A 22541-nucleotide genomic window follows, 5' to 3' on the forward strand; every position below is an offset into this window, starting at 1 on the left:
TGCCTGTTCCCACTCTCCTGTCAGGCTTTATTTTCTCAACCCCAAGGTCAAACACAAGGCCTAGCACACAGCTCATGCCCAACACAGTACATGCCTGTTGGGTAGGATGGATGGATGGATGGATGGATGGATGGATCAATGCGTGGATGGAAGGACAGATGACAAGTTCTGGGAGCAGAGTGGAGATTAACTACATTAGCTTCTTGAAGACATGGGTTATGTCCTTTCTTCTAGATCACTCAGAGCCCTAAGACTGCAGCTATCCCTAAGGTATGCCTATTGAACTTGATCTTGTCTGGGTCTCAAGGGTTGTTAACCTAGGCCTGTGATGCTTGGCCACAGGGTGGAGATGGAGCAGGAGGAGATCTAAGGACACTTACGAGAAAGGCACCATAGATGTGCCTGCTGAAGGGAAAACAGGTGTTTGAAAAGCCGGTGCTGCTGGCTGGGGAGGGATCTGTTCTCACTGACAATGACCTGGTTCAAGTCCACAGGAGAGAAAAGTTCTGCTGTCAAATCTGCAAAAGAAGGAGCGAGTCAATTTCCTGTGCCTTTACCTCCATGGCCTGCCTCTCTCTCTCCCTCATTCTCTCTCTCTCTCTCTTTCTCACACACAACGCAGAGAGGCCCTCCTAGGGGACGGAGGAGCCCCAGGCCGGGTAAAGGCGCCTCACCCCCCATGCAGAGGAGGCACCCACGGGGTTCCTCCTGCTGCAGCCTTATCTTCTCGGTGGCAGGAATGTAATCAGCTGGGAAGGGAAACCCGAGCTGGGCTTTTCTAGTCACCCTGAAGCCCTCCGAGGTCATCCGCTTCCTTCCCGTGGGAATCAGGCGATAGCTTCGTGGAAGCGGCCCTGGCACCGTGGCTAATGATGGATTTTACAGACTATTCTCAAGTACCAGGAAAACATTCTCGTGTACGGGCCGCGGGCAGTCTGGCTACCCCTCAGAGGGGCTGCTACGGTTGGGAACCAGAGAGAAAGGCCCCAGGGCAGGCGGGCCAGCAGGAGTGTAGGGTGCTGGGGGGTGGAGGTGGGGGGCCTGGGGCAAACAGGAGAGCCGCTCCCTGATGGAGGGGGAAGCCCAGTTCAGTTCAGAGGGTGGTCACCAGGCAGAAATTTGAAGCCCATGTTGCTGGAGCTTTTCCTCTGTTTCTCTACGGAAGCTGGAAACGAATTTTTACATAAAGTCTCCTAATTTAAAAAGATTGGCTGAGTTAAATAAAATTAAAAGTCTACCCTACAAATCAACAAAACTTAATCTGCTCCGTCAGCCGGGGCCCCCAGGACTCGGCTCTCACACCGCCTGCCCCTCCGAGGAGCCGTCTGTATTTATGAAATGAGTGGTGGATTAGGAGCTCAGAGGGGAGCCCACGGCCCTGGAACGGAGCGGTGTTCATGGGTCCGTTCATTGATCAGACCCTCGGGCATCACCACCCTGTCTCCACAGCCAGGGACCCGAGGGTATTCAAAGGTCCGGGGCGGGTACCTGTTTCCTCTGGAGATTCTGGCCTTGGTTGCATGTCTCTTCTGCACCCCATAGACTCAGACCGAGACCCCATGTCAGAATCTGAGGGGAAAAAAAGACTGTTGTTCTACTACTGGGGAGGAAAAGGGGAGCTATTCGTCTGGTCAAGAAAACAGTCATGCCAGTGTGCGAAATGCCCACGGTCCACGGCCAGCTGCCCCCACAAGATCTGGAACAACTCCGGGGACGGAGGTCTGCATTCTTTGGCCTTCTATGGAACATCAGCCAACCTCTCCAGAAAAGACCCATGATTGTCCTTAATATTGAAACTATTAACATTTGCCAAGTCCTTTAGAGCTGACGGAACATGCTCGTAAACACTGGTCTTTGCCGCCGCCTGCAAAGGTAACGGGCAAAGTTTCCATCTGACTCTTGAGAAAACGGAGACGTGAAACAACCTAACCCAGAACACGCAGGTAGAAAGCAGATGGATGGGAATTCCAAAAAATTCAACGACATTCCCAAGTTGGGAACAGGTCTCCCATGACGGGGAAGGGGGTTTAGCCGGGTCTTTGGGTGCGGCTGCTCAGTGGGGCAAACGTCCTGGGGAAGCACGTCTTTACTTTCTCACCAGCCAGCAAATCACTGACCAGCAATTTCTTTCTTCGTTTTCGTTTTGATGGAAGTATCATGGGTGTACAATATCACACACGTTACAGGTGTAAAGGTCACACTCCGTGGACAGGCCCTCAGCCACAGGCTGTGTTGTGCGACACGACACGGAAATGTCTAAGAAGTTGGAACCAAGGTCTGGTCCCGCCCAGGACCTGCTGCGAGTGTTTCGCCTACCCTCTCCAAGTCTCTTTTTTTTTTTTTTTTTTTGCTGTTTGGAAAAAGGAACAAAATGTCACTGCCCACATGTGTCATACACGTATGACTAAATGAGAAAAGTGTATAAACTCATTATATCAACTGAAAATGAACATGATGATGGGCCCTTCCTGTCCCTTTCCCGCCCACTCGTCTTCCTCTTCCTCCTCCTGCTCTTTCTTCATCCAACGTCATCGCCGCCGCCGCCACCACGAACGCTGATCAGCGCTGGGGATGCACCAGGCGCTGTCCCAGGCACTTTACAGCCATCACGGAGCCAATGTCCACACAACTCTACAAGGTCACGACAACCAGTTCTATGGTCCTGTTACCTATGTGTTCAAGGGTACACATGGGTGTGACACATTACCACACACACAGGTGGGAGGTGATGGAACCAGAATTCATACCCAGTCACCCTCAGTCCACACTCTGCACTCTCTCACCGTTGCACAGGTACAGAATCGGGTCACCAGTCCTACCTCTCAGGGGTCTAGGGGTCAGTGAGGACGGATCGTGGGAAGAGGAAGTGACACAGTGGTGGGGGATCTTGCCTCCCCCCTGGCTGGAGCCCCTTCCAGGTCAAGGCCATGCCTCGCTCACACCCCTCACCACGCTGGGCTCCTCCCACACGCCTTTCAGAGGCCCTGGCTCTTTGTAGCCACAAGCTCAAGGTCATCACAAGCCACAAGGTCATTAAACGCAAATGAGGGCAAACAAAGCAGAAAGGAGACGCCAAACGTGCATTTCATCTGAGCCTGACCTGTTCCACGCACCTACAGTCACATCACCTCTATGCTGGGGTCCAGGGCACACCCGCCCGGGGTCCCATCCCCTCACCCAGAGCCTCAGGGAGGCGGGCCCCGGGGGCCGAGTCCACTTGGAGAAATGCCTCCCGTCGCTGGCAGAGGCTCAGAGCTCCCGTCCTACTAACAAGGGCAGCCTGTGGTCAGTGAACTTGATCGCCCAGTGCTTACTTCGTCCACCCTTTCTTAAGTTTCCACACTTTTCACTTTTGTCTTACACTTTGGTATCTTATCTGATGACAGCTGGGGCCCTTCGGTCCCCGCTGAGCGCTCACATGGAAAGTAAATCTACATTTTCTCTCTGGGGCGCCCAGTGCCCTGCGGGTGAGAGGCGGGGCCAGGCAGTCACCTGTGGTCCACGCCCGGCTCAACCCCCTCAGCCACAGAGCTTACCTTTCCAGAGATAAACCTGCTGGAAACTGGTAAAGGTGTCCCGAGCTCCTTCCCGTGGTGTCAGACCTGCAAAGAAGATGTTTATTTGTATGAGTTGGAGTGTGCTTGCTCCTACCGGAGACCCACCACGACCGCACTGCCTCACCTCCTGACGCTGGCCCCTCTTGGGCCTGAGAACTCCATTTCCCACACAAGGAGCGTCCCCGAAGTTTCTCAGAGCTCTCTGCCAGCTCCTGGCACAAATCCAGAGCTGGCCAAAGTAGAGCTGTTAGCGTAACTGATGCCATCTTGGGCCCAAGCAGTTCTCCGTCTTTCCACTGACCCAACCCGGATCATACTGGGCGGTGAGTCACTTCTTTGTCACCAAGGGCTTTGCAGTTAATAGAGACTGTTCAATGGTCCTTAGGTCCAGGTGGCCTCTATGCTCTGGTAGCCACCCCCCACCCCAAAATCAGGAGGACCCTGCTGGTGTCCATGAGGCGAGTTACCCGTTCAGAAATCTTGACCTAGGAATGCACGGCCTGTTTCCAAGCACGTACCCCCACACCCCAGGTTCACCGTGAGACCTATACTTAGATCTCGAAATTCGGGGGCTTATCCGACACGACAGAGGGGACCACACGGTGTCTCCCTATGACATCCATCCACAGCAGGGGCCCTCTGCTTAGTTTGTCTTCTGTTGTCACTACCTCCTCATGATAACACTTGCTTACTGCGATGGTCAGGCCAGGGCACGCTGAACTTTGTCACAAGTGAAATGAGAGGATTTAGCTATTTTTTATTTTTATTTTTAAATTTTATTTATTTATTTTTTTGCTTTGTAGGGCCGCACCCACGGCATATGAAGGTTCTCAGGCGAGGGGTCAAATCGGAGCTATAGCTGCCAGCCTACACCACAGCCGCACTACGCCCCAACCACAGCAACGCAGGATCCGAGCCGCGTCTGCGACCTACACCACAGCTCATGGCAACACCCCATCCTTAACCCACTGAGCGAGGCCAGGGATCGAATCCGCAACCTCATGGTTCCTAGTCGGATTCGCTTCTGCTGCGCTAAAAGATTTTTACACCCAAGTCTATGTGGCAGAGTGACTCTTAGAAACGATAGAGACGGAGACCTATTTTAATCTGTGGTTAACACAGACGTACGTTAGGTAAAATTTTCGAAAGCATTTGGGCCACGCAGTATGATGCTCTGTTAGCCTGGAAACGTGGGCGGAATGACAGCTTATCTGCAGGACGCTTGTTTGCTCTCAGATCTAAGCGTCAAGCCAATGACTGCTGCAGACCCAGGCTCCCCTGGGGAACGCTGCACAGCGAGAGCCTGGGCCGCCACGCATCTCAGGGCCTGTCTCCGTTCTTGCCCCTTTCCAGGAATAGGAATCCTCTGGGAATTCTGCGGGCGGGCCGCCCCCACTCGGCCGTCCCCTTTGTGACTGGGGAGAGCCGCCGGGGAGCCTTTCACTTCATCCAGGACATCCTGACGTGCCTGGGTGCGGGAGCAGCTCTGCACAGAGGGGGAGGAAGTCACCCGTGCCCCCATGGCTCAGAGAAAAGGGGGTGTTCCACACAGGTCGTGTGCAGATGTCTGGCTCAGAAGGCACTCAGCTGTGATGGGGACCGGGCCTGCTGAGCCACTCGTCCCTTTCAAGGCAACGGAGCCCTGGGCCTTCCAGCCTGGGAAACATGGTGAGTCTTAACCTCGCCCTTGGTTTCTGTGCATTTCAGCACAACTCAATCCAATGCAATGCGGTTAAATTCAGCACGTGAAGGTTGAGCGCCTTGGCGGATCCAGAGGGTCACCCGACTAGTATCCACAGAGACTGTTACGTCGTGGGAGGCGTCTTTGTACGTGGCCACAGGGAGGTTATTCACCCCTGGGTGGTTTTCATGACTACAACAATCACCAAGTCCCCAGAGGAAGGCACAGACCAACACTAAGCTAAAAGAGGGAATGTGGCCGACTTCTGCGGCAGAGCGGGGCTGAAGATCCGGCGTTGTCACTGCAGTGACTTGAGTGGCTGCTGTGGCTCAGGTTTGATCCCTGGCCCCTCCTTATGCCACAGGTGCGGCCAAAATAATAAAAAGGGATAATAGTGCCATTCACCTCTTATCTTTATCATCTCCCACCCCCACCTACATCCAAACTCATCTCCTCCTACGCCTTCTAAACCAGGCCACGGCCCCACCCTCTTTGCCAGCCTCCCAGTCATCCTCGACTCCTTCCTGGGCATCCATCTTCACACCCAACCAGGCTCGTTCCTAAACTGTTTAAGTCCACCCTCCTCTGAGCCCTCAGCCCATCTCCCCACCTCATTAGACTTTCCCATAGCCCCTTGGTTCCCTCCCCTCCCTCAGACATAGTACAGCCCCTGGGGTACTTCTCCTTAAAGGCAAACCTACCTCCAATCCTGCAAGATTTCAGCTTTTACTTTCCTGAGGTCCACTTCTTGACCGTCTGAGCAGCCTCACCCCCAGCCCTGTCTCCAAGGCACCCACCCATCTTCGCAGGTGCATTCAATGCCTGCAGGCCTCTGCATCGTGGCATGGATTTTTCTTCTCTCTGCCTAGAATCCTTGTTCTCTTCGCCTGGTTAATTGCTACTCAGTCTTTAAGAATCACCTCCTTCCAGAAGGCTGCCCTGAACACGGCCTCTGGCTGGGTCCTGCGCCCCTCTTCTGGATTTGCACAGTGCTAAACAAATGCTTCTATCTTTAACCTCACACGTGACTCCAACTGTCCAGCTCCTTAACGTGCTGGGAGCTTCCAGAGGTTCAGAACTGGGCCTTCCTCCTCTTTATGTGACCCGCACCCAGCAAAATCCCCGCCACTGAAGCAGCTGGTTCAGCCCAGTAAGGAACACAAGGAGGAAAGGATGAGGAAAACAGAGCCATCGATGATTTCCAGAGGCTACCAGGCAAACGCAGAGCCTCAGCTGCCCAAGCACAAGAAAGCACAGACCTGCCTTCCTAGTGCAGACTTCTGAAGCTCCACTCCAACCCCCAAACTGTGCCAGCTCAGTACTGCTGACCGTGAGAAGGTACCTGAGACAGAGCAGACCCTCTTCCTCCTCCCTCTGGCTAATGCCAGACGTCTGCTCCGTGCCTTCCTCGCTCACTGAGCTAGAAGGTCCCTGTCACACAAACAGGCCTTCAGCCCCTGACTCGTGTCATCTGCTCTCTGTAACCAAGGCTGCAGGAACACACAGACATTTGGCGGGGAGGGGTGGGGTGGGGTGGGAGGTGCTTGGCATGGAGCCTGATTCTTGAGGGTTGATGGGGGGCCGTGGGGTCTTAATTGACTCCAGGCCACTTCTTCGGAGATCACGTGCTGCATCTGGGGTGATTCATTTAACTCCGAAACCTGGAAGTAGGCAGAATCCCAAGCTGGAAAACCCAGGTTTCAGAGTCCAACTTTTATTGGCCATCTTTTCTTCTCTGGATCACGTCTCTGTGTCTCTACTTAAACCTAAACCTACTCTTGAATCCTCGCCTCAGGCTCTGCTTCGTGCTAATGAGAGCTACTGTAAAGAGCCATAGGGCCTTCCTGCGTGTAGGGACCCATCATACATCCACTCCAGATGCAGCTGGTGAGTGGGCATTACATATGCCATCTAAGTCCCTCCATCTTGCCCCCAGCACCCCGAGATAATGACAGTCCCTGGTATGAAACAGACTCCTAGGGAGGGAACACCAGCCAACGGCTGAGCCACGCCATCACTCAACATCATGAAGCCTTTGGGATTTAGAATAAACCCAAGAGGATTTCTGCCCAGACTTGTTTTCCTATCAAATTTTAAATCCCTATGGGCATTAGGGAACATCTAATCTGTCTGGGTGTGTATTTGTTTGCACGAAAAGACACTGTCACAAATGAGGCACGTGCAGTCCCAGAGCTTCCCAGGTCTTTTTCTTGGAAACAAGAAGATCAACCCAGCCAACCCCAAATAGCTGAACACTTCCTGAGATGCCCACTGGAAAGGTGGGAGCCACAGCCCCTGAGTGGACTCCTCTACTGAGACACACTTGAGTCAACCCAGGCACAAGGGTTACCCATAAATCTAGTGACAGGAAAGGGAAACCTCCCGGCCAGTGAGAAGCACGGATCAAATGACTTCCAGGTGATCCATAGGGATGTTTGATTGGGGCTTATTTCTCGGGGCTAAGAGAAGTCTGCGCTAAACGCGCGAGGACCAGGAAAGGATTGGCTGGCTCAACAAAAGAGGAGAGACATGCAGAAGGCCATTCTGTGGCCTCTGATCCTCCATCAGCTGCTAGGATGGGCAAATAGGAGGCCCACTGGGGCTCCTGCTGTGGCTCAGTGGTAGTGAACTGGTCAGTAAAAGCAGGGGTCCAGACCCGTCGGCCTACAGAGCGCCTCCGCCAGATGTGCAGGTGGAGGACCAGGGACTTAGGGTTCAGAAAACAGTACCTTAAGCTGCAGCCTGGACAGCATTATAGCTCTGCATTACACAAGGCATTAAGCAACGTCCCCAGTTTGCAGACAAAAACCGTGAGGCTCAGGGGGCTTAAGTACTTTGACAAGGTCATGGAACTGGGGGTGGAGGGGTGGGGAAGCAGGATCCAAGGCCAGTATTTTTGTTTGTTTGCTCGTTTTAGGGCTGCACCCGCAGCACATGGAGGTTCCCAGGCTAGGGGTCCAATCAGAGCTGTAGCCACTGGCCGACACCACAGCCACAGCAACTCAGGATCCAGGCCGTGTCTACAACCTACACCACAGCTCAGGGCAACACCAGATCCTTAACCCACCAATCGAGGCCAAGGATCGAACCTGCATCCTCATGGATGCTAGTCAGATTTGTTTCCTCTGAGTCACCACAGGAACTCCCAACTCTAGTAGTTTAAATGCAAACCATTGCCCGGTGATCTCTAGTATCTGCTGGGGACCCACCTCGCTCAGGCACTACATCGAGCTCTTCGCCTGCATTTCTCCTCTAATCCTTCCAACATCCCTGCGTGTCAGAGGTCATCCTTATCCTCATCTTACAACTGGAAAGAGCACCGCGCGGGGAGGTCGTACAGCCAGGAAGCACTCACCCTGGGATTCGAATCCCGAGGGCCGCTCCCAGTCTGAGTTTTAAGGACCGTCTAACCATTTTCTCAGTGGAAGGAAAGGGAGGGACAGAGTAGGTCCTTGTCATCCTAGCGCCCTCCCGCATGCACCTAATGCATCCCGCCAGGTCTCCTTCCGTTGTTCAGGTACTCGGACTCCTCCAGCAGTACTTTCCATTAGGAAAGGTTTTTATCAGCTACTCACACTTTAGTAAGAACTTAAGTAACCCTGACCTCTTCGTGTGGAAAGGAAAGATTTCTGCCCTCTTGCCTCAATTGGGGGTGGACTCCTGATCAGTCAGTGTTGGGGACAACCTTCAATTTTGAACATCAGGCATACACCTCAGGCTGCCTGAGATACCCCAACAAAGGATTTTCCCTTCTCAAGGCTTTGCCCTCGCCCCAAAATAGACACACACATACACACACAGGACACTGAAAAAGAAAACTTGAAAAGGCTTTGGAACTGGGAGTTTGGGACTAGTAGATGCAAACTATTGCATTTGGAGTGGATAAGCAATGAGATCCTGCGGTACAGCACTTGTGATGGAACATGATGGAGGATAATGTGAAAAAAAGAATGTGTTTAAATGTATAAGTGGGTCACTTTGCAGTAGGGTAGAAACTGACAGAACATTGTAAATCGACTATAATAAATTAAAAAAAAAAAAAAGAGAAAGAAAAGGCTTTGGTAATCACTCCTTCTCCAGGAGACCAGACGAGGGCACAGTCTTCATGTCTTGGGCACGACCCAAGCACGTGCTCTGTGTTAAGCAATTCATTCTGGATTTATTGCCCGTGAATGGATCGTATGTCCTTCTTCAAATGCTAGTTTTCCCCCGGGGCTACCTCTCAGAGTAATGGATACCATATGTTTACCACCCATCATATAAATAAGTTATTTGATTTTATTCACCCCAAAAGAAACTAATCCTCATGGAATTCCACCAAATTCCACAATACTTTTTCCAGGCTTTGGTAAACAGGCACTTCACACATACTATGTATATTCTCCATGCCAGGTTTTATGCTCCATGGTGTGAATCCAGAAATTAATAAGACACAGCTCTTACTGTGTGTTATATAATAAATCCAGTTCTTAAAAATTTAACAAAAAAAAAATGACAGATTTTTTTTCTTTCTTTTTTTTTTTTTTTTTTTGCTTTTTAGGCCGAACTTGCTACACATGGAGTTTCCTAGGCTAGGGGTCAAATTGGATCTGCAGCTGCCGGCCACAGCCACAGCCACAGCAACACCAGACCCAAGCTGCATCTTTGACCTACACCACAGCTCATGGCAACACTGGATCCTTAACCCACTGAGCAAGGCCAGGGGTTGAACCCGAAATCTCATGGATACTAGTCGGGTTTGTTACTGTTGAGACACGGTGGGGACTCCAACAATGACATTCCTCAATGAGAATGATAGCACCATCTAACAGCAACACTATGTGTGCTAAGTTCTCCACAGGCAACATCTGTAAGTGCCAACATAGGGAAGCAGTTAAGAAGCTCACTTTGGAGCCAGGATGCCTGCTTTAAGGTCCCAGCCCATCTCCTTAGAAACTCTGAGACCTTGAGAAGACCTCACCTCGTGTGCCTCCATTTCTTCAGCTGTAAAATGGGGATAATGATAATATTAGAGCCTCCCTCAAGCATCCCGTCAAGGATCCGTGAGTTAGAAAGGTCAAGACCTGCAACCCTTAGCCTAGGAACTGCTACATGCCACAGGCACGGCCCTAATAAGGAAAAAAAGAACAGGCCAAGACCTTGGAGTGGCGCCTGGCTCCTAGTGAGTGTGATGATGTAACAGACATTTCTGTCACTACTATTATCATTCAACCTCTCCTTTCATCTTCAAAGCAACCCAGTGAGAGGGGAACGGTCATTACCCCACTAGCAATTAGGCCTGAAGATATCCACTGGCTTGCTCGAGGCCACGCAGCTGGTGTCCAAAGCTGGGATGCAACACCACGAGCAAACTCTCAGCTGAGCTGGTGAGCAGCCAGAAAAAGGCACAGTTTGGGGGACAGCCCTCTGCCTAAGAGCAAGGCATGGAGTGTGTGCAAAGCCCCGCAGAGGAGGAGGCAATAAGCTCTCTGGGTAATCAGGGCGGGCTCTCGGAGGAGGTGACATCGAGCTCTGTGCCATGAGACTCCCAAGAGCTGCTGTACACTGTGAAGAAGGGCCCGGAAACTTCTCTGGGAGGCAGGACCTGGTCTCCGCCAGCCCTTAGGGGATCACCTTCGAGAGACCAACCACACGGCTCCCTTGACCTCGGCTCAGTTCCTCCCCTACTCTTTCTGGTCAACACCAGCTCTCACTCAGCCCAACCCAGAGGCAGACGGAACCCCAGGCTACGGGGAGGACGCACAGCAGAGCAGCACGCCTTGCTGGTGTGGACAATGACAGTGAAGCAACACACAGAGCTAGAAGGCCGAGACTTACTCTTGAACTCCTGGCCTCCCAGACGCAGCGTCCCCTGGCGGCTGTCCTGGTCGTAAGTCACCCCAGGACACGTGGCATCAGCCTGGGCTTCAGAAGGGTCCCTCCAGTCTCTGACATGGCAAAGCAGGACGTCAGGGGAGCTCAGCAACCCACAGATGATGGGACCTGCAGAGTCACGAGAGGGAGGGGCGGTCGATGTGCTGGGGACAAGCAGAGCCCCTTTGGAGACCTGCCGCGTCTGTGCCCAAGAGGCTGGTGGGATTGGACAGGCAGCAACCCCTCGGGAGCGGACAGGGACACCGGACCTCGGGAGCCTGGTTATCCTTCCCTGACGGTCCTGCAGTTGTCTCACGGGCAAACTCCTAAGGGGACCCCAGGCCTGTGACCCTCTCCTCCCCCCGTACAGCCCTTCTTCATGGGGTCAGCAGTAGGGTCATCTCCGATGCCACCAGGGGTCCTTCTGCCAGAATCCTCTGTCTCCATTTTCCATCTTTTTGAGGCTTCAAGGAAATAAAGAGTGGTCTCTCTCCCTCCCTCCGTCTCTCTCTCTCCCCCGCCACCGCCCCTCCTTCCCCGCCCCCACTCTCATACACACACACATACACACACCCACCCACACACTCACTCTCAATCAATCAATCTGGAAGGAGTATTTAGATTGAAAGTAAGGGACTATTAAAAGCCAGGAGTTTTTGTACCATGGCACAAGCTTCCTTGTGAGGAATGAGCTTCTTGTCTCTGGATGTAGCCAAACCACAGCTGTGTGCCCACATCCCCCGGATAAATAGAGAGAAAGCTACTATTAGATTTGGTGGTTGGGAGGTGTTGGACTATTTTGTCTTGAATATATCTTCTAACTCTGAATTGTTAAAAGGCTGCCCTAATATGATGACTTTATTTAGTTGTAGAAAGGCCTCCAAGCTAACTGAATTTGATGGCAATTTCAAAGTGGTGTGTAAATACAGATACCTCGAATATTTTGGATGCCTATGAAGTGTCACTGCCTGTGAAGACATTAATCGCTTAATTTTTTTTTCTTTTTTTTCTTTTTTTTATTTGCTTGTTAGGGCCTCACTTGTGGCAAATGGAAGTTCCCAGGCTAGGGGTCAAATTGGATCTGCAGCTGCCGGCCTACACCACAGCCACAGCAACTTGGGATCTGAGTCACTTCTGCAACCTACACTGCAGCTCACAGCAACACCGGATCGTTCACCCACTGAGTGAAGCCAGGGATCAGACCTGGGTCCTCATGGATGCTACTTGGGTCATTACCGCTGAGCCACAGCAGGAACTCCAATCCCCTTAATTCTTATTACAATATTATCTCCACCTCACTGATGGGGAAACAGCCTCCTGTAAGGTAAGGACATTACCCAAATTTACCAAGGTCCTGAAATTAAATAATTCCTGTATCATTTGGATACGTAACCCTGTTAGGCAGTATAGTGGCTCGGATACTCCTGGAGGGGGGAGAAAAAGGAAACATATCACCTCCCAGCTACTGCTCCCTTCCTTACCCTAATTTATGTAAAATTCAGATAAGCTTCAGATTTCTCTCACTAAAATTTCCCCAAAGTAGATGACTTGTGGATGTCTTGCTTATGAACCTGACATTTGGGCTTTCTCTTGTCCCACTTTTAACCTGAATAGTTAAAAAGCCTCATCAGGAGTTCCTGCTGTGGCGCAGGGGAGGCGAATCTGACTGGGAACCATGAGGTTTCAGGTTCGATCCCTGGCCTCGTCAGTGGGTTCAGGATCCGGCGTTGCCATGAGCTGTGGTGTAGGTGGCAGATGCGGCTTGGATCTGGCATTGCTGCGGCTGTGGGGTAGGCCAGGGGCTACAGCTCGGATTAGACCCCTAGCCTGGGAACTTCCATATGCCGTGGGTGCGGCCTTCAAAAGACAAAAAATAAAATAAAATAAAATAAAAAGCCTCATCATCACTATCACCGTTAGCATCTCTGTGGTGAGAAGCCGCCTTAGAGACCCACTAAAGTGGTGGTTCTCAACCCGCGGTTCTTGGGCCGATTATGTCAGAAACAGAGTTTTGAACATGCTTGTTTCTCAGCACCAACCACAGAGGCTCTGATTTGACAGCTCGTGAGCGGGGTGGGGGTGGGGGTGGCAGCTGGAACTCAGAGATTGTGAATGGCACCTCAGATGATTCTAGCGCAGAGCCTGGCTCTGGAATCCCTGACCCAGTTAGACCTGATCATTTCGCAGATGGGGCAGTGGAGACACGGAGAGGGAGAATGGCTGTCTGACTGCTCAGCCCTAGAGGAAGGACCAGAGGCCAAGAGGGCCTCCCCCGGCCTGGCCGGAGCCCGAGCCCAGGGCGGCAGAGGTGCCGAAGAGCCTGCCCAGACCCCAGACCTCCTCTTGAGTTCCGCGGCTGCCCCTTCCACGAGCCACAGAACGGAACCACGGGATGAAACGAGAGGCGGGGAGAGAGACGCAGGTAGCCTTCTTCCTTCACGGATGCTCAAGGGAGGACGAGAACTCCAGGTGCCTGAGAGGTGGCGCCAGCCCGAGATGAGAAGCCACTTTGCTGATCCTGTCAGCTGGCTTCAGTTACACTCCCGGGAGCCTCGGGCCCCACGAGTGCCCCTGAGCCCCACTTCCAAGTGGCCTCAACTACCTGCTGAGGTACAAGTACGCTCACGAAATGCAGCAGCCTCATGCATTTTCATTACTCATTATCAGTGGAAACAAAGCCTTTTCGGGGTTGGAGGAGGAGGGGCTGGAGCCCTGCGGGAGGGTGGCGGTTGCCGGGAGGGGCCTCTACCAGAAACGAAGTGACTTTCCAGACGGCAGGAAAAGGATGCCGTGGGAGTCTGTCCCTGGCCATTGGCAGATCCAGACAAAGCTTCATCAGTTAAAACTCCAGGTCTGCCCACCAGGCAAGACTGGGAAAAACATCTGCCTGATGTTTTATGTGTGTCTCGAAGAGACGCTTAACTGGCGGGCTTGCGAGCTGTGGGTTCGGCTCAACGTAAGGCACAGATGGCAGGTTACACGGGGAGGGGAGGGCAGGCAAGCGGCTCGCCCGAAATGTCCTGGAAGAACATTTCTGCTTTCTGCTCCATGGGACAAAATAACTATTCCACATGTGATCCTAAGAGGAATGAAATCAACCTGTCCAACCTGAAAAACCCTAGGGTCTGGGGAGGATTCCGACATCTGGGGCAGGGACGGTGTCCTCGGAGGAGACTTCACTTTGAAGAAGGCAAAAGGGCCCTGGGATTTGAATCGAAATGCTCCTAAATACAGACACACAGAAAGACACGGACAGACACCCCTCAGAGCTGGTGTGCGTCTGCTTCCAGAGCCACCCCAACAAAGCCAATATCGCAAGAGTGAGTCACACGGATTTGGGGCTTTCCCAGTGCCTATAAAAGTTGTGTTCACACTACCCTGCAGTCTGCCAAGTGTGTAAGCACAGCGCCACATCTAAGGACACAAGGTCTGTACCGTAACTTAAAAACACTGCTAAAACAGGCTGAGCATCATGGGAGCCTTCAGCAAGTGGTGATCTGTTCACAACTGCGACGTCAAAGATCACAGATCATCGTAAGGAATGTGATAATGATGGAAAAGTCTGAAATATTTGACACTGAGACAAGAAATGAGCAAATGTTGCTGGAAAAATGGCACCGATAGACGTGCTTGATGCAGGGTTGCTAAAAACCTTCAATTTGTTTTTTGTTTGTTTTGTCTTTTTTTTTTTTTTTTTTTTTGCTTTGGTTTTTTATCTTTTTTTTTTCAGGGCCAGTCCCGCAGCATACGGAGGTTCCCAGGCTAGGGGTCGAATCAGAGCTGTTGTTGCCGGCCTGCGCCACAGCCACAGCAATTCAGTATCCGAGCCGCGTCTACGACCTACACCACAGCTCACGGCAACACCAGATCCTTCGCTTACTGAGCAAGGCCAGGGATTGAACCCACAACCTCATGGTTCCTAGTCAGATTCGCTTCTGCTGTGCCACGATAGGAACTCCTGTTTTGTCTTTTTAGGGCCATACCTGCAGCATATGGAGATTGCCAGGCTAGGGGGTTAAATCAGAGCTGCAGCTGCCAGCCTAGACCACAGCCACAGCAACGCAGGATCTGAGCCTTGTCTGCAACTTACACTGCACTTCACAGCAATGCCGGATCCTAAACCCACTGAGTGAAACCAGGGATCGGATCTGCATCCTCACAGACACTATGTAACGCTCTTAACCTACTGAGCCACAGTGAGAACTCCACACACCCAGTATCTTTATAGCAAGAGGTTAAATAGGACTATCACTCTCTCTCTTTCATGAAGAAGAGAACTACAACTTAGTCTAAGCACCTTGTCCAAGACTGCACAGCCAGAAAGCAACAGAGTCCAACCAGAACCCAGGTCCATCTGACCTAAGTCCTTCTCAAGCACCAGGCTACAGAGCCAAGGGCATGGATTTGTTCTTATAAACAGAAGTCCCTCCCCACTATTGAGAGAGAACTGAAAATTCCAGGCCTCTGGATCACAGGAGCTGGCATACAGCAGGTGCCCACTCAATAATCAGAGTGCATGGTCATGGGTGACGGGAAGGAACTAACATTTTAGAGCCAGTATGGCCACCCAGGCTTCAGACAGAAGTGGCAGGGAGATGCTGCTGGGCTCAAACCTTAGCCCCATCACCATGTGCCTGTGTCATGAGCTGGGTGATGAGGAGCAGCTGGTTTAAATTCCGAGCCTCAGTTTCTCAGTCTGTACAATGGAGGCAGCAGGAAGGAAAAATGCAGGATGACCATGTGAAGCGGCCCTTTGGTAGGTGACCTGCTGGAAGGGTCCAAGTATGTCCCTGACTTTGCGGGTGTGACTATCACCTGCTCGGTGAGGGGGGCTCGCCGGGCCTGCAGCTCCCTCGGCCGCGTCCAGTTGAGCATCCTGGCTTTCACAGCCCTCGCCTTCCCCAAACTTGGAGACCACAGGTCGTGGAAGAGGGAGGCCCAGCTGTCACTGTCACGTTACCTCCTTGGACTTGTGTGAGGATGAAGCCATCGCAACAGGAATCTCGGTCACAGGCAAGGAGACAGAAGAGGTGGGCCTCAGTCAGACTGGCTCCCGAGGCCGAGAACACGACGGGGCTGTACAGTCCAGAGAGCGCGTTTTGGAAACCAGTTTGTTCGAAGCGTTTCTGACCAATTGTGGCAAATTCTTGGCCTGGGAAAAAGCAGGAAAAAAAATTCTTAAGATCTCCAAACAATGCCAAGTTGAGCAGAGTGTGCTGGGCATCTGAGAGTGGATCCTCTGATCATGCCAGGTGCAGAGTGCCTTCAGCCGGTGCTCTCTGCACCATGAAACTTCTGGAACTCCTGTGTGTGAAGAGCATGTAGCCGGCCAAAGCTATGGGCCCAAGTCAGCAGACCTGGACAGATGCCCACCATACCTTTGAGGGGCTGAAGGGGAGGTGTGGAGAATTGGCTTTTGTGATTTTTTTTTCTTTTTTTGCTTTTTTAGGTGTGCACCTGTGGTACATGGAGGTTCCCAGGCTAGGGGTCAAATTGGAGCTACAGCTGCTGGCCTACACCACAGCCACAGCAACCCAGGATCCGAGTCGCATCTGTGACCTACACTACAGCTCACGACACACCAGATCCTTAACCCACTGAGCGAGGCCGGGGATTGAACCCACATCCTCATGGATACTAGTCAGGTTTGTTACCACTGAGCCACGATGGGAACTACCTATTTTTATTATCAGCAGCAAATACTGATTGAGCTCTGACTAGATCCCAGACACAGGACGGAGGCTTTACCTAGATGATCTCACTTCAAGTTCATTGCTCTTGAGTTAGGTTCAGCCTGCTCTGCTATCATGTGTGTTTCCACAGTCAAATGCTCTACCACTGAGCTATACCCCCTCATGCGTGTTTCTGTAATGCAAAGTGGTTTGAACACGGGCAGCTCGGCTGCTGCAATGCTGGGGTTGCACTGGTTGATCTGCAGTTTCCCCGGCATGTCACCGCCTGATGCCACCAAACCACAGGCCAACACAGCACTTAACAAATGCATCTGAAGGCCGCAAGCTGCAGAAACACAGGACCACCCGATGCCCATCAGCCCACCTGCTTCCTCTGGCCTCCGAGTGGCTAGTGGCTCTGTCTTCAAAGTGACCACCACGATTCTCCCTTCTCTTTACATATCTGGTCCTACAGCTCAGCATCCTCAACCCTCCTTGCACCCTCTCTTGGCAAGCTGCTCTGCCCTTCACATTTCCTGAAGCAGTGGTTTGTGATGGATTTAACGTGTCTTTTAAAAAAAATTCTGCTCACATTTTAAACAGCATTGTTATTATTTTTGTCCGTCCTTAGGCTAGAAGTGGCATGGTTTGCGTTTTGCCTGTCCCTAACTCTAGTTTTCCCATAAGCCCTGTTGTTTCGAGAGTATCCTTTTGCAAATATGAGATTTTTCAGTGACATATACATATATATTATGTATGCTACATATATGTTATATTATTTACATATAATATCTATAAATGTGTGTGTGTGTTGCACTATAGCCAAAATGTCTGTCCTATTATTTTATGCATTTGACATTTGAGGAAAGAGAGTCTGACAAGTGAACAGTCCGGCTCAGGCTGACACGGCTGATCAGCGGCATAGAGAACACTGTTCTCTCGGCCAACCTGACCTCCCAGTGGCTCAGCGGGTCACCGGGTCTGAATTGGCTCATGCGCCTAAAGGTGGTGGAGACCTTGGGTGTAGGAGCCAAGTGTGCAGGCTTCAGAGGCAGACGGATCTTCGTGCAAAGCTCCACAGCACCCCTGGCAATCGAATTCTTAGTCCTCAGCTTCCCCGTCTGTAAGCAGGGTTGATGGTATGTAATCCTCACGGATGCTGAGCAGTTAAAAAGATACGCTGTACGTTTAAAGGCTGAGTGATGAGCCCGGGGCTTAGAGGATGTATGACAGGTCTCCAAAAAGCCAGCATCTTCGGCCTGCCAGCACCGGCTCACTCATCCCTTTCAGCCTGACCGCCCTGCACCAGGCGAAAGCCCTGCCTGTTCCCCACCAAAGCCCCGCTTATCTTAAAGGACCCGTCCCCCTTAGGATTCTCCTCCCTCCCTTGATTTCTCTTAGCTTCCGTCTGTGCCTCTGCGAAGGCTCTGTCATCCTTCACCCTACAATTAAGCCACCTGCAACAGCGACGTGCCCCCGGCAGCTGTGATTCCCTGCTGTCAGGTGCAGTCATCACAGCCACGTGACGACGCATATAGCAATTTCAGTTCGCGGGAGTTCATGTGGCAATGGCCACATTCCACGTGTTCTTTGGTCACATGCGGCTACTGGCTGTCACTTGAGAGCACAGAGATTTATGGGACGTTTCCCTCCCTGCAGGAAGCTCTACTGCACAGGACCACTTGGGACGCCAGAGTCATGTCTCAGCCCCCTGGGCTTCCTCCCCACAGCCCCGCCCAGAGGACCACCCGCCCTGAGGTCTAGGCAGGAGGGATCCTCCTCACCCTCAGTCCCAACCCCTTCTCTGAAGCTCCTGGCAAAGCAGCTTCATGTCCACCTTCCTTTTCCCTTTTCAATTGTCAGAAAATACACCCAACAACTGATTGACCACTGTAACCATTTTTGAGTGTACAAGGCTTCAGCAGCATGGAGACCATTCAAGATGCTGTGCAGCCATCACCCCCACCCACCTCCAGAATTGTCTCATCCTTCCCACTGAAGCTCAGGCCCCATTCGACACCAGCTCCCCCACCTCCCCCAGGCCCTAGGAACCACTGTTCTGGGTGCTTCTCTGAGAATTTGGCTTTTCTAGGTAGCCCACATCCATCTTTATCCCAATGTCCCGTTTCATTTTCATCAAAGCGCATATCATCCTCTGAAGTACTCTTATCTCTGGACCAACTCCTTTATCAACCAGTGACTCTGTTTAGATCATAACTGCATCCACAGTGCCTGGCCACGTGCATATCCTATCAGAGGTACTTGGTGACCAGGTATAAGATGCTCCATGATGGGCTGACCCAAATGGAGTCCTAGACGATGGACCAGGTCTGGGAGGGGAGCTCTACCCGAGCTGGAGGAGGTCACACCTGAAGTCCCAGGTTCTACCTGGACGCTTCCTCTTTCTAGACTGCACCTGTGAAGTGAGAGCTAGAAATCTCTATGAAAACAAAAACAAAAAACCAAAGATCTTCAGGCACTGACTACTTTAGATTCTGAAATACCCTATGGCTCCTCCTCTAAGGTCAAGGCCATGGACTTTAAGTGGATATGAACAGAGGATGGTCCTGGAGACATCAAGCTGTCACGTCATCCAGGTCACCTAAGGTCAGGCAGGTGGATGAACGTGCTGTCTACTTCCTCGGTCCCACGGACCGTGAAGGAGACTTTCAGAAACTATGTCCTTTCCCCCTCAGCGCTGGCATTTTATCCCCATTTCACAGAAAGGAAAATAAAGAAGTCATTCCTGATCAAAGATAGAGCTAGTACTTGAAGGGGTGGGAGTCTGAAGCCAGATCCACTAAATCCCAATCCTCCTTCTTTTTCCATTACACCAAGATCTGGAATGGCTGAGTCTGTGCATTTTCTGTTTGAAAAATATAAAAGGCAAAACAAAACAAAAAGCAAAGCACAGTCCTGCCTTTGGTTTAGTCTGGCAGCAAAGAAGCTTCAGAATTTCCCTTGCGATTTTCCCCCAAAGTACAAACTTTCAGGAGACGAGGAGGAAAAAATAACAAACACTTTACAAGAAATACAATCACAATTATTAAAAATGTGATAAAAGGCCAAAGCATGATTTTAAAGAACATTTTGGGGAGGAGTTATTTATTTTGGTTTTCCTTTTCAGAATATAACCTCGGTATTCTGTCATTTTTAAAAACAAGTAGTAAAAATAATTGGAATAAACCCTGGGGCAGAAATTCTACAACTCTGGCCAGAGATCAGAGAAAACCCAGCTTGGCTGGACTCCATTCTCTCAGGGGATCGCTCATTCAAGACAGGATGGAGATATTTGGCAAAAGAAGGATCAGAGACAAAAATACACAGGCGTTCGTCCCTGCAGTGGCCTAAGCCTGCTCCCCAGGTCAGCCCGGGCACTGGGCCTGGGCAGAGGTGTCTTCTGCATTGCTGCCGGGAGTCCAGAGATGCTGGGAGCCAGGCCCCCTTCCCTGAGCTGGGGACCTAGGGGACTGCCATGCCTGCCACCTTCATTCCAACCCCCAAGTCCCCAGTCAGGCTGCCGCGCCTGTCCTCTGGTCCATAGTCATAGCTTTGGGTCATCGGAAACTCTCCAGCAAGAGTGAAAAGGATCGGAGAGCCCCCTGCCGCACTGGTCCTTTAGCACCTGCCCTACACTGTTCCAAAAGCACAGCGTGTGTCACTTCGTTCGCACCTTCCGACAGCCTCGGTTTGCCTGTGACTCCGTGACTAACGGAATCACGGAAGCCCACGATGCCAAGGACCTTGTTCGGGATCACACAGCTCACACTAGCTCAGGATCCCACAGCTCACACAGCTCACACTGGCTCAGGATCCCACAGCTCACACAGCTCACACTGGCTCAGGATCCCACAGCTCACACAGCTCCTGGAGGCAGAGCTGGGGCCTACCCACCTAGGAGGCTCCCTGCCCCCCGCAGCTCCACCGTGGGAAACAAGGGCCCAGAGAGCAGGGACTAGGAGGACGTCCCAGCTCACGGGAAAGCTTAGTCGCGGCACCAGGCTCAGGACCCTGCAGAGCTGTCACCTCTCCTGGCCCTGACAGACAGGTCAGAAGCGTGCTGGCCGTGGGAGAGCGTCACTGGGTCTCCTGCACATGCCATAAGGGACCAAGACATGTCGCTGTCTCCCTCTGTGAAGCCTAGCTCCCCAATTTACCAGCAATATGACTTAGGGCAACTTTCTTGATCTCTGGGAGCCTCAGTTGCCTCATCTGTAAAACAAGCATTATGATCCAATTTTCCCCTTTTTCCAAGAATCTCAGGGAGGGTGGAATGAAAAGGCGCCGGGGGAAGAGAGCTGTAAGCTACAAAATGCCAGACACCGTTGCTACTCAAAATGTGGTCCAGAAACCCGCAGCTGTGGCAGCCCCGCCAGGCCACTTCAAAGGCTCAATCTCTGACCTAACCTGATTTGCTGCCTTGGCGTCTCAGTCTCTCCAGCCCCGCCCCCAGGTGATGCGCATGCGCACTGCAGTCTCCCCGGCCCCGCCCCCAGGTGATGCGCAGGTGCACTGCAGTGGGAGAGGGTCCTGCGCGCAGGGCGGGGAGAGGCACGGGCTTGGAGGTCTGGACTGCCCATGACAAGATCTGGCAGCTTCGGGGAAGGCAGAGAGCAAAGGGAGAGGGAGGAGGAGGACCCCATCCCTTTTGGAGACACCCCCACATTACAGGCAGCCCTGTGAAGTTGCTCGGGGCACAAGGTCTGGCCTCAGCTGGCTTTGGTCCGCAGCCTTTGTGTCTGCCGCGCACCTCGGCTCCTCACCTGCAGGATGGGCCTCCTGGTTCCTTGGGCTGGGGCAGTGTGGCCCCTCTCGACCCACCCTGCGGGAAAGTAGCTCCAAACACTGAAGGAGTTAAACCACTGAGGCCTGGAGCCGTCCAGCTCATTGACCTACCCTTTTTCAGGTACACAGCTGGAGCGACTCCATCCCCGGGTCTCACTTTGACCTGGCACGTGAGACTTCCCAAGCTGGTGGCTTTCGAGGTCCCCAATGCGTCTTCCTCCTGAAGGTGGAAGGAGGCTGTGTTATCATCCTGGGATATCTGACAGACACTGCCATTGATCAAACTCTAATCAGAACTAGGCAGGGGGGTACAGAGGCCGGGAAGAGAAGATTCCTCTCTATTTGGGGCACACAGACATGTAAACAGGAACTCCCAGCCCAGAGTGTTAGTAGCTGCAAAGACACCTGTCATAAAAGACGAGATAGCTACTCTCAAAGAAGCAGTGATTAATGCTATTGAAAAGGGGGAACTAGAAAATTTTCCCAGAAAAAGTGAATCTGGGTGGGGTTCTGATGTCTAAGAGTTTGTCAGATGGAAACAAGAGAAGGGGGATTTTAAGTGGAGGAAGCAGCAGAGATGGAGACCTGAAATCTCATGGTTGTTTTGATGACGTAGGTCCGGTGGTTCTCAGGGACTGTGGGTTATGGGAAGGGGGGTGTGGGAGGAGGGAGAGAGACTCAGGGCCCAGCTTGTGGAAGACGTTGTTTTTCACCCGTCTTATGTGCGGGGAGGATCAGAGGAAGCTTCTTTCGCTTGGAAATGAGGAGGTCACACTTCTAAAGACTCGGCCCCCCTCACTCTCTCTGATCTGTATTTCCGCAGTCTCGAGGCGTGGGCGAGGTGAGGTCGATCTGTACCCACGGGTGTTTTGTTTCTCGTATCTTGCCCTCTCCCTCAAAGCTGCCCCACTTGGAGTTTCCCAGTTTAACTCCGGGAATTTTTGGAGGGGGAGGCCGCAACAAAGGCTCTCTGAAGGCAATGGCTCTCCCTGC

General features: G+C 52.1%; 1 protein-coding gene across 2 annotated transcripts in view; it reads right to left on the bottom strand.

Moving 5' to 3' along the window:
* Window positions 1-22541, bottom strand: part of TG (thyroglobulin) — a 224048-nt gene that overhangs the window by 148126 nt on the left and 53381 nt on the right. For both annotated transcript variants that reach the window (XM_021088574.2, NM_001168418.2), the window contains 6 exon segments: window positions 21660-21768; window positions 16052-16243; window positions 11056-11220; window positions 3537-3602; window positions 1489-1569; window positions 381-518 (listed from right to left, as the gene is read on the bottom strand). In XM_021088574.2, the coding sequence (XP_020944233.2) occupies window positions 381-518; window positions 1489-1569; window positions 3537-3602; window positions 11056-11220; window positions 16052-16243; window positions 21660-21768 (751 nt within the window).

The sequence above is a fragment of the Sus scrofa genome, chromosome 4 (genome assembly GCF_054392235.1).
Source record: "Sus scrofa isolate SSC_HxYL_T2T_F1_AM1 chromosome 4, Sscrofa_HxYL_maternal_Yorkshire_Landrace_v2.0, whole genome shotgun sequence".
NCBI classification, from domain to species: domain Eukaryota; kingdom Metazoa; phylum Chordata; class Mammalia; order Artiodactyla; family Suidae; genus Sus; species Sus scrofa.